General features: G+C 34.4%; 1 protein-coding gene across 1 annotated transcript; it reads right to left on the reverse strand.

Moving 5' to 3' along the window:
* Positions 1 to 1,298: 1,298 nt before the first annotated feature.
* Positions 1,299 to 12,688, reverse strand: LOC123655593 (galectin-4-like). The gene is made up of 7 exons (XM_045591359.1): positions 12,357 to 12,688; positions 5,121 to 5,230; positions 4,500 to 4,646; positions 3,685 to 3,904; positions 3,154 to 3,272; positions 1,874 to 2,078; positions 1,299 to 1,668 (listed from the first exon to the last, which is right to left on the reverse strand). Exons 1-7 carry the CDS (start codon positions 12,471 to 12,473, stop codon positions 1,459 to 1,461), a joined length of 1,128 nt encoding a protein of 375 aa, XP_045447315.1. The 5' UTR covers positions 12,474 to 12,688; the 3' UTR covers positions 1,299 to 1,458.
* Between the last annotated feature and the right edge of the window lie 418 nt (positions 12,689 to 13,106).

Here is a 13,106-nt window from a genome sequence, read left to right on the forward strand (position 1 = left end):
CTATGCATGAACAAGCTGCTTATAGTATAGTGTATTTTAGTTGCTTTGAGGCTAACGTTTGATAATTTTAGTTTTAGTATAATAATAAAATAAATCGTTTTATTTGAAACAAATTAGTATTATTAATTAGTATATTATTAGTTAGTTAAACTAGTATAATTATAAAACAAAATATTTTATCTGAAACAAATTGCCAGTAAAAATAAATTAGATATACATATTTATTAAAATATTCTAAAATAATTTAAACAATCATTTTTTATTGTAATAAAAGCTAATACTTTTAAAATGTTTTGATTTCGATATTTCCAATATAAATCATGTTTGTTTCATCACATGGTAAGAACAGAGGGGATCTGCCTTTTTTTTTACCCTGATGAAATCCCTAACGGATGCTTCCACCCCGGGGGAGCTGGAGGGTATGTCCGATTCGCACGGATTAAAACCTCTGGGGTGTTCCTTCGACACGTCTGGGCGGAATCCAAATCCATCCTCTTCCGCGATAGAGAGGATCTGCCTGCCAAATATTTTGTATTTAATTTTTCAAAATATACGTTATACGGTATCTGTATTTCTACATATGGCAGCACCTATTACATTTTAAAATCAATTTAAAAATAAATAAATCTTTTTAAAAAATAAATTTATATAAAATACAAAAACTTTACATTTCATACTTAATCTAAGAAAATGCGATATATTAATCAGATGTATCCTTAAAGTCTATTGTCTCTTCACATACTCGTAGTCTATAAAGTACATGATCAATTATATTAAAATAAATTTTTGCACTTGATGATCAACTAACATATCAAAAATGCATGTATATATAAACAATCTTAATATTTAAGTGTAATAATTATTTTAATATCAATAAAAACCAGTATCTAAATGAACTGAAAAGAATTGTACATTTTATAAAGTCCATTAATTTCATTAATTTCGTTTTGGTAACTCTACACCATATCTATGTTTCATCGTTAGCTCGGTGGAACCCAGATAACATTCTTAATCAATTATTATCAAAGTCAGATCTTTTTCTTTCAATTTCGTCACGGGTCCAAGCAGTTTAAGGTCACATCACTACACAGGCCAGTCTTATATTATTATATAAGTAATTAAAAAAATTCAACGATTTATTATATCTTCATAATCCTATAATAGTGTCAGTTTTAATAAAAACACGGAAATCATTTTTTACAATATTTAAATACAACAATGTCTAAATATTATTACGACATTTAAGAAATTATTTTGTCTATTCGTTTAAAAAAAAATTCGTCATATAAAAACTAGCACAATTAGACATTCGTTTATATGGCTGTCATGTAAAATCTATTATATAAAATCTCGTATCACGAAGGTTTTTACCGAACTTCTCCGAAACGACTGATTTTTATGAATTTCCATCACTATTCTACGATTATGATGATATTTATGAGTACTCATTTAAGGTATTCAAGAACCCAGTTGAGTACTGGTGAGGCTAGTGGGGGTGACGGGGGTGTGGGCAGCGGGGCAGAGAAGCAGGCGGCGCGGGTAGAGGTCCCCGCGCAGGCGCAGAGCGCGAACGCCGGCCGCCGCCGCCCGCATATCTAACTCGCCCACTAGCACGTCGTCTGCGAACACCGACCACTCGCCCGCCCCCCGCACGATGCGCAGCGTCGTCTAAAGAACACAACAACAAATATACAACGTTTTTAGGTTTTTACAGGTCCAGCGCGAATTAGTGTATCAGTGGACGTATCCTGCATACGATACGGACATTGATTACTGTGTTGATTGAGCTCCGATCCTTTACCTACGCGGAGAAAGAGGCTATGGCCAGTAAAAGGATGTTACGGGCTAAATCTATTATTTTCATGATCATTACCTCGGTGCCGGGCACGAGGCGCGCGCTGCGCTGCCGTCGCTCGGGCCCCCAGGCGCCGAGCCAGGCGTTGAGCACCACCAGCTGGCGCGCCTGCGCGGACTCGACGTGCGCGCGCACGTTCACGTGCACGAGGATGTTGGGCCGCGGCCACTCGCGCGCCGCGTCCAGCAGGTCCAGCGCGAACGAGTGCAGCAGGGGCCGCAGTCTGACACGGGAGACACGTTACTGTACTGTCACTGTACTGGTGACCGCTCTGTTGTATTTATAGTAATAAATAAACGCTTCACACTCAACGGCCCCCAGTGGGATTTTCTCCTGTGTTGGGTCCGGAAACACACACAATACACATGCACAAACGCCCAGACCACGACAAACTATATGGCCAATACAAATATCTGTCGTGAGCGGGGATCGAACCCGCGGCCGCCAACACAACAGTCAGTACTGTGACCGCTGCGCCAATGCGTGGTCAAGTATTTATCTATCTGATGTAATTTCAGCAAAACAATAACTACTGTTATTTATTGCATAATACTGGGTACATTACCTAAATTTGTAATGTACTTTTTAGCTCATTTATGAATTGTTTACTATTTCAAATTTCGTTTGTTTGTGTGTTAAATGAAATAAAATAAAGTGGAACATGGCCAATGAGATCGACAATCACGCCACAAGCAAAATTAAAACTCTGTGCGGATTTGCGCATCATACCATTATAAACAGATTTCTGGCAACGACCGCAAAGAGACCACGATGAAAAGGAATAAAATTAAATATAACTATATTGCGACCTGGGACCCCATGGCTTGACGAGCCCTGAATGCCGAGAACATGATATGACATTTAATGCTTTACGCTTAATATGTTACTGAGGGCACAACAGGAAATTTTCTGCTCAAAATATGGAGCAGCCCGACTGGGGTAGTAGGGGGGTACCTCGACCTTACAGAAGATCACAGCTAAATAATACTGCTTTCAAGCAGTGTTGTATTGCTGTTGGTGAGTAAGGTGAGCAGAACTCCTGGGAGGAATTGGGAGGGTCCTACCTAGTTGTATAAAATAAAAAACCACGCGAAAAAACCAAATAGTCGTGCATACCGTACCGAGCCGACGCAGGCATACTAATTCCTATAAATAGGGTTATTAATCCTATACATCTTATCATGATTTTTTATAGTATTAAATCTTTATTATCCAGCAATTTAGCGTCAAGCGTATATTTTTAAATGATATATTTTCTTTAGCTTTATTAAATTTCAGCGGATTTAAAGTTTAATTACCTTCCGATTATAACGACTTGATATCCTTCTGGAATTCCTTTTGGTAATGTGGCAAATATATTTCGTTTCCAAACAGGTTCATCTTCGATTGGTTCTGACAAAGTTGGTTTTATAGGAATCTGCAATGACAAATTAAGTACTATGAAACACAAACAATGAACAAAATTTTACATACTCAAACTTATCAGTAACACTTGACAGACAGCTACTACGAATACTCATTTAAATTGTCACGATATCAAATTATTCATGCAATCGATAATGTTCAAGATGCAGTTTCAAGAATTTAAAGCGTAAATACTATGTTTCAATTTTAAGTAACAATAAGTTTGAAATACGATTCAGCCCGTAACATCCCACGGCTGGGCATAGGCCTCTTTCTCCACGTAGAAGAAAAATTGAAGCTTCATCCACTACGTTGCTGCAGATTGGCGGATATATATGATACTATGAGTAACGATCGCTATCAGGTGTACACGACGACAATGAGACCGACAGCTTATAACGTGCTCCAAGTTTTCTATAACTTACTTCAAATGGAACTGGTGCTAAGATGGGGTATACAGCAGTCTTTTGTATATTTAATGTGGCATCTCTAACACCGGTTACTTGAATCCACTCAGCGCCTAAAGCACTGGGATTTCGATGCGCGAAGCTGCAGTAATGTTCTCCGTCTACCGCCCATAATGTTTCTTTTTCATCTACTAAGACCTCTATTGAAAAAGGCTGATTGATTTTAAAAGGGAATAACCTGAAACCAATAATATAATTATATTACTAGCTGACCCCGCAAACGTTGCTTTGCAATATATCTTATTAAACCCCCTTAACCCCCCCCCCCCCCTACAACTTAGGGGTATGAAAAATATATATAAATATACCCGATATGCACGCAAAATTTCATGAGAATCGGTCAAGCCGTTTCGGAGGAGTATGGTAACTAACATTGTGATACGAGAATTCAGCATATAAGATTTTTCACTGAATGCTTTGTTCTATTACAATAAGATATATCCTATGTCACTCCTGAATAGCGTAGCTTTCTGTTAGTGAAAGAATTTTCGTGATCGGATCAGTATTTGCGAAGATTACCCCCTACAAACAAACAAAAGTTAGAAACTTTTCTTCTTTATAATATTAGTGTAGCTTATTATATTCAAGAAAAAAAAAGGCCTTACGAAGTTCGTCAGGTCGGCTAGTTATCTATATAGATAAGTAAAAATTAATCGCTAAATGTGTTCCTAAGCGGAAAAAATCGAAAACGGATAAAAAGGTAAATTCGACTACTTTTTTAATAACTTTTCTAAGGTGATTTTTAAGGTGATTTAATATAGAAATATAGAAACCTATAGGCGGTTGTCTCTTCCGTTCCCCACTTGTCATGTCGTCTTGTGTTTCTTACAACGTAGCACTGCGGGAGGCGAACGTTGAAATGTACAGCTATATCTCCTCGCCCCGACTCCGCGTCTCCACAGCCAATATTTACTGCGAACCTGAGAAATATCACATTGATAAAAGTCTGGTTTTATATCGAAAATGTTCTGTTCGAAATTGAATGAGTCGTAGGAAAACTTATCGTTTTCTGGACATAGGAACTGGGCATATTATAGTTGGCTATACTATTTTTGACAGTGACGAATGATAACTCCACTCTTAGAATATTTAGCTACATTTTCATTTCTCTCAATATCTGGACGATTTTATAAAAAAGAAAAATACCTAAATTCAGCAAAGCTTCTTTGAAAACAGCATATTTTATAATAGTGGTGTAGATATGGACAACGTTTAGACAAAAATACCAAAAAAGATATAAGTATTTTTTTTTTACATGTGGTTATCTTTAAATCAGCATTGTATTTTTTTCTCACGCTGTTTCATTGAAAACCTAAGTTTTATCTAGAATTATAAAATATTTGCGTTGAGAACCTAAATATAAGGAATAGTACTATATAATATGTTTATCATACCATGGTAAGTCGTCGCTGGGCGTTCCCGTACATAGTATATGTGTACCTATAGATAATGGTTCTTTTAAATTTTGAGTGAATTTAATATCACGGGCTTCAGCTAGTTGAATCTGAAATAAATAAGTTAAATAAAACACGTTAATTGCAATAAAATTAAATATTCACTAAATAAATATGCAATTTATATATGTACATTTAATTATAAAAATTACGGATCTATGTTAGTATTATCTATCAATTTGCACAGATTATTGCAAGTTGAATATAAATGAATTTCAACCGGCGTAAGTATGAATATATAAAACAAAAAATATTATTCTATGCATAAATAAATATAAATAATCATGAGGACATTGAATAATTCAAAACACGCAAGCAAACCAAAGACGACAAGCGTTGATTCATAAGCATGAGGTCATCGAGCAAAGTCATAGATTGCGTTTAATTGGTGCCAGGGTTAAGCAGTGCGCCTATTAACAAATATAAACAAGATTTTTTTTTATTTCTTGATTAGTAGTTGACCGGCGAACTTAGTTCCGCTATATTCTTTTCTCTTGAATATATCGCTTATATTTTATACATACCTCGTTCCGACTAAAACGAACACAAAAAAAAAGAAAATTACTCAATTTGGTGCAGTGGTTCGGAAGTTATGGGCTTATATTTCCGCGATTAATTTTCATTAATACAGAAGTCTTAAAGACTTAATACAAAAGCAGCATCTACAATCTTGTTCTTTAAACGCATATTACTTCAGCCTATGGCTGATGGCAGTCCAATGCTGGAAATAAGCCTCCGCAAGTTCGCGCAAAAATGGCGTGAACTCATGTGTGTTAGTTACCACGCTGAGCAGCCGGGTTGGTGACCGTAGGGCTAGCTTTGTCGCACCGAAGACGCTGCTGCCCGTCTTCGGCCTGTGTATTTCAAAGCCAGCAATTGGATGGTTATCCCGCCATCGGTCGGGTTTTAAGTTCCAAGGTGGTAATGGAACAATCCCTTAGTCGCCTCTTACGACACCCACAGGAAGAGACTCGCTACAAAAATGTGCTAATCGTTTTTTTTTTAGTAATTTTTTATTTTTTTATTTCTTGGGCTTAAAAATGATTATCCAGGAGGTAACAATCAACATTTTCGACGCCTGCTCTTCTTTTGCTTTTCATCGAGACCAAAAAGCTGGTGAAGTAGTCCGGGACATTTGCAACGTATACAGAAGGTGTTATAGGTGAGTATAGCACGAAAATGGTTTGGTTGTTCGATTTTAACGTCAACGACACGCCCCTCAACAAAAGACTTTCTGAATTTGAAGAAGAGCTTCTCAAGGCACTTTTGAAGGAGGATGAATCGAACTATATAAGGGGTACCCTCAACAATGAATAGGACCTTAAAAGCACCTTAAGCTCAACAACTTTTTCGATACCAGATCGAGCGATTTTTTGCAGAAGGGCATCGACGAATTGGTCCAGAGTCGTAAACAGCAACCGCGAATACATAATATTGATTCATTTATTGTTGGCTATTAAATAAACATCTTTGATAAAAACGCTACGAACTCATTCCCCAACCCAATACTTGTAAATCGTTCTTTACTTTTAACACAGCAGAGTAATAAATGCTTATCTATCCCATGTGGTAACAAATAATGACTTTTACATTATTTACACGCATTTAGATTTTCTCTCGCTTCAGCCTGTAATATCCCACTGTTGGGCATAGGCCTCTTTCCCCATGTAGGAGAAGGATCAGAGCTTAATCCACCACGCTGCTCCAATGCGGGTTGGCGGATATATTCCCTACTATGAGTAACGATCGCTATCAGGTGTATATGATAACAACCGGGACCGACGGCTTAACGTGCTCTCCGAGGCACGGTGGGGAGACCCACAAGGACTGCACAAACACCCAGACCACAGCAAACACCTGTATGGCCAATACAAATGTTTGTCATGTGCGGGGATCGAACACGCAACCGCCAGCACAACGGGTACAATCCATGGCTGTGACCGTTGCGCCAACGCGGCATTTAGATTTTGCTTGTATTTAATTGTTTTAACGTATATAATGGTCGGTATTAGGCACTAGCACCCTATATTTTGTTGGCGTTGCGTGTTTAGGGACGATCGATATTCGTTAATATAGGGCAGTGAAATTCAAAAGCTATACCTGTACCATAAGCTAACCATAGCTGTAGATAATAAACTTTTTTCTAGATGTTTCGAAACATTAGGAGTATTAAAATGTCGTTCGTTAAAGAAATATATCATTATAGCCGTTCTATTTTCTGATATTTCTTTTAAAAATAACTAGTTTATTTTTGACTGCAATAGAGATAATCAGCTGTAAATTCAATTTGTGATATTAACCCTTTCTCAGCCGTCAGTGTAATATTCCTAGTACAGAATGTGTACTTTACAACAATCCAACTTCAAAACAATAGGCTCATCATTTTGATACATAAAAATGAAATCTAAATGCATTAGTAAAATAAGGTGTTTTTACAATCTTGAAACAGCGTCCCCATAATTTTAGGTGGTAATGCCCTAGTAAAAACTAAATAATAGAAAACAAAGTATTGAATTATTAATTAGCTTGTTACTACATGTCTAGACTATTTTATTTTGCATCAATCTAGGCATTAATCTATACTCTTCGTAAGCCGTGGTACCTACTATCAAATAGTAGTGATATAATTGTGTTTGCAGTCAAACGAAAAAAAAACCGGCTTCAATTATATCGACAAGTAATACAACGTAGGTAGACGAAAAAATAGTCAAGTAAATACGCATTATCAAAGATTACTCTAAAAGTTGTAATCAGATCTCGATGAAATTTAAATGTGACCACAAAATCGGTACACTCAGTAAAAAGCTATGCGGATTTTTGAGTTTCCCTCGATTTCTCTGGGATCCCATCATCAGATGGATATATGATGATGATGATGATGATCGATGGATATCTCCTTTCTAACAAAAAAAAAAGAATTATCAAAATCACTTCATAAACGACGGAGTTATCCCCGAACATACATAAAATATAATATATACGGTCGAATCGAGTAACCTCCTCCTTTTTTTGAAGTCGGTTATACTATCGATGGTACTGTCAAACTATATATAGTTCGCGTCATGTAAAAAGAACGCTGAAAGAAACTGGAGGGGGTGCGTTTGCGCATGGGTATACTCGCGCACAAGTACTACTGTTTTATTTTTTAATTAGGCTTTCACTCGCGGCTTCGTATAATGGTTATTGGTAGGTACATTAAAAAATACTAGAAATACAAGTGCGAATAATTCGAACTAAATAAGTATAATAATTATCACTTTACAAAATCACAATTTTTTTTTAAACAAAAGCAATAACAAATTTTTTAGTTATTGAAATGTCGTATTCAAAAATAATAATTATCTGTACTCTCGATATTCGTATCTTAATAGTTTTTATGTGTTTAAAATGATAAATTCATAATTGTTTTTTAGTGAAATAAATAGTAAATGGAGAATTTTGTAATTTAAAACTTTTGTGCGCGATAATAATTTGAGTCGACGTCGAACTGTCAACCGCTGTCAACCAATAGCACACCGGCAAGCATGCGACAGTGATAAACACTCCCGTCCCCCTACCCCGTACCACCAAATAGACCGATAAATCGCTTCTGCGCAGCTTCAAGGCCAGCGTTCTTTTTACATGACGCGAACTATACCTACGGTCTACTGGCACGGTTCTCTCCTAGGGTTTAAAACAGACTCGTACGATGTCAAAAACAAGAGCTAGTATATAATATCGATAACAATTATTCAGATTTTCCAACACTGTTTAAAATTATATCTAAGGCTGTCTGGCGCTGGGAAAACGATTACTGTGACAAAATCTGGTTGGGAAAGGGTTAATAACACTCTACCCATATTTGCACTGGAATTATAAATAAAAATTCGAATTTTGTTGTATAGGTACTTGTTTTCGTATCCTTTTCACGTTAATTGTGTTTGCGAGTATTTATATAAGTACCTAATAAGTAGTATTTAGCAAAATGAAATTAAGTTTTCTCGTATCTACCTTCTTTTTGACTCATATTATATGAATAGTCATATATATTATGTTTTCTCACGTCCTATTTTTGTTTTCACGATCAAATGAGCCGCGTTTATTTTCAATGACATCAGTTCTGTTTTACCTTCAGACTTCAAATACAATTTTAGATAGATTATACAATGTTGAGAAAAGATTAATTTTCATGGTGCTGTAATCAAAAATTCACACGGAGAAAGCACAAAACAAGAGGGTTAAGTTTATTAATTCTTAAATAACTTTAAAAAATATATTATTTACGTGTTAAACATTTATCATGCTCGAGTTTTTCTTTACCGATGTAAATGGTATTGCCTCTTCATTATCCCTATTTTCTGGCGGTCTTCCGCGACAAAACAAACGCTGACAAAAAGCACCGCAACTGCATCGATCTCCACAAACCATAACCGCGACAGAATTTTAACTCACTGAACACGCTCACCGTATACACTTGTATCAGGCCCTATGCATTTTCACGAAAATATCCGCTTGAAAACCAACGCTATTACCGGCTAGCGTCCTAGTTACGCCCGCAACTACCGCGTCCTCTGTTTGCAGTTTGTGACTGCAAACTGTGAACGTCTCATCGTAGCAAACGTAGCGAGTACGAACAACCTTGAAAGATCGATGTTTTCAAAAGTTTCACGTATTTAAATGTTTCCTTATTATTTGTCCCTAATTGAAAAAAAAAATATATATATAAACAGTATTCGACAATATTTAAATACACAGAGACGTAATAATGGCTGCCATCTGTTAGAAGATTAAGTAGTTGTTAAATATTTATTATTAATATGATAACAACGCCATCTGTATATAAATTAGGTATTTATGTAGTTATCGAAATATATTATTTAATATTATACTCACGATTCCCAAAAGATAAATGATCAAGTATAAAACGAAAAATTGCTATTATATTTAGTTATTATTCATTAATTCGGAATAGTGGTTTTATTTGTGCTATTTTTGCACAGATGATTTCACTAATATTACGAAAAGTTGAGTTAACTACTAAAAAGTAAGGAATGTCCTAGCTTGTATAGTATGAACTTAAAGTTTGTCCTGTTTCATTCAAACTAAGTAAACTTTACACTATGCTTGGCATAGATAGAACTGTGTTTGCTAGCAAACGAAAAAGACCGACTACAAAAACATCGACAAGTAACGTAAACGTAAACTAAACAACGTAAGTTGACGAAAAAAATTAGCAAACGCACTAATCGTCACTACGATTTTCGAGGGTTCCTTTCGATTTCTCTGCGATTACATCATCAGATCCTGGTTTTCTTATCATGGTACGACCCTTGGGATATCTCCTTTCCAAAAAAAAAAAGAATTATCAAAAAAGGTTCATAAACAACAAAGTAATCCCCGAACAAAAATTATATGTATGTATGTATGTATCGTCGTGTGTGGTCGAATTGAGTAACCTCCTCCTTTTTCGAAGTCGGTTAATAGAATATCTCATTTTTTGTAGAAATGAATTTGTTAGATTTTTCTTAAATACATAAACATCTCCTAACAACGGACAACATTATGATTTTCTCCTGTTTTGGGAGTACAAAACACACACAGAAAACCATCAAAAATGCCCAAATCACTGCAATATAGCTTATACAAATGTTTGTCATGAGTGAGGATAAAGCCAGCAACCGCCAGTGCAGTATTTACTATGATCGCTGCACCAATGCATCGTCAGAAATTATTATTATTATATGAGTATTGATTATGCGTCTTATTGCAATATAATATACTGTGAGCCGATATCACCAGTTATGGATTTAGTTTATCCTCTACATAAGTTACATATAGTATAGACTTTAAGCATAAGGAGTTAGAACAGGCTTTATTTATCCTTGATTAATAAACTAGACCTAAATCTAAACATTCATATTTGCAAATAGAAATTTGAATAAAATGTCAAAATATTTTATCTATTGGATCCATCAACCCTGAAATAGTGTTATACACAACTGGTGAAACAGGACCTTTGCATCTTTATTTTTGCTTAATATTTCGACAGATTGTTACTGCCAATTTAAAAATGGAAGTGATCAGATGATGAGATTTTGATAGAGACTTTATACTGTAAATGCCCCGATGCCCAAATTGACAACAAGGTAGAAAATCAAACAACACAAAATTGTCGAAAAACCAAGATTCTTGTTAAAAATTCTTTGTTGCATAAAACATATAGCTGAAGTTCTTGAAAACTGGATATTTTATAGCTAAAGGCAAACCAAAATTACATTTCCAGTTGTAGTCTAACCAAGACCTGGTAAAAGATATTTGCATATATTATACATAAAAATATATAATCCATAAAAAAACCTACAGTTCATTCTATATCACAAATATACATACATATATGTATGAAAGAATGCAGTAAGCTATGCTGTTATTTTTAGTGTTAATTTTAATTTAAATATTTAAATCTGTATAGTACATATAAAATATTTATTTAAAATGTCATTAGAACTCCACGGTATAAATATTTAAATATATTCAAGAATTTTCCAACATTTTAAAATTATCATAACTCAATTTTGTTAAATTAACCATTTATGTTAATTAATAAATCTTTGAATATCTTAGAATAAGTAGAGGTAGAGTGCCTTGGTAAAATACTAGATGTTACCTTTTTCTCTAGTAACATACATAATCCATTCCTCATCAATTATACATACATTATAGTTTTAATTAATCTGACATCAAATTTATTATTCTAATTTAGGTAGCTTGTAATTTAAGTCAATAAATGTGACTAAAGTAAAATATTAGTGTCATTGCTCTCTAAGAAATCATTATTTTTAAATATTTATACCTTTTTGAAACTATTTAAGTTATTGAAAATGTTACTTGTAAGAATCTATCACATAAGTACAAAGAGTTTGGATGTTTTTATCAAAGTACTATTCTCAAAATGATTTTAATATATTTTTTAAAAGGAACATGTTTATCATGGAATAGTATAGACTGATAAGATTTTGATTTGTCAGTAAACATAATAAAAGCAGGATAGTTAATAATAATAAAAAAAAAAAACAATATACTAAGACTCATGTCCATTGAACTAAGCAAAATAATGAATATCTTGATAGTATGTAAGGTGAGGACCAAGAGATAATATTCATGTATTTGTAATGATACTTGGTTTATATGAATTCTAACCTCAAAATCCAAAGCATCTTCAGCGAAGTCGTATTCAATAAAGTCCTTCGGTATTTCACCTTCCTCTACACCGGCCATATTTATGCAACCTACACATTTAAACACTTCTCCAGGCATGACTCCAATATGTTATTAAGACACAAAGGCATAAATCAATTATTAGCAAAACGATCTCATAACAATATCCTTATATTTTGTTTTACTTACATTAAATTATACGTCTACAATATATATTTTTTTGTTTTCCAGCAAAAGCTATTTGTTATCATTGTATGTATATTTATATGTCTATGCTAGTAGAAGTAGGCTGGTTTGTATTATATTTTTTGACATTTAATAAATATCTGCAAAAAAATATAATATGTTAAATTGTCAATATGACAGTCATAGTGAATGAATGAATGAATTTAGAATTAATGGCTTTCACTGTGCCGAATAGCACAGATGATTTCGCCAATGTCAATATAGATATGCTAAAAAATGCTTTCCAATTATACAAAAAGCGATGCTATGTCGAAGGGACAGTGTCCCACATTCTCTTCAACTGTCCCAAACTCCTTTATCCTATCTAATCTATGACATCCGTCCCTGTGTAATTCCTCCACTTATTAATGTTGAATGTTTGTTAATGTTTGTGTTTAGTCCCTTTTGTGTATTTTTGTGTAAATATATAGAAATTAACAAAATAAAGTTGTAGGTAGACTATGTGAACGTCCTGTTTTTCCTAGTGTGTATAATATATAATATAAT

Source organism: Melitaea cinxia, chromosome 8 (genome assembly GCF_905220565.1).
Source record: "Melitaea cinxia chromosome 8, ilMelCinx1.1, whole genome shotgun sequence".
NCBI lineage: Eukaryota > Metazoa > Arthropoda > Insecta > Lepidoptera > Nymphalidae > Melitaea > Melitaea cinxia.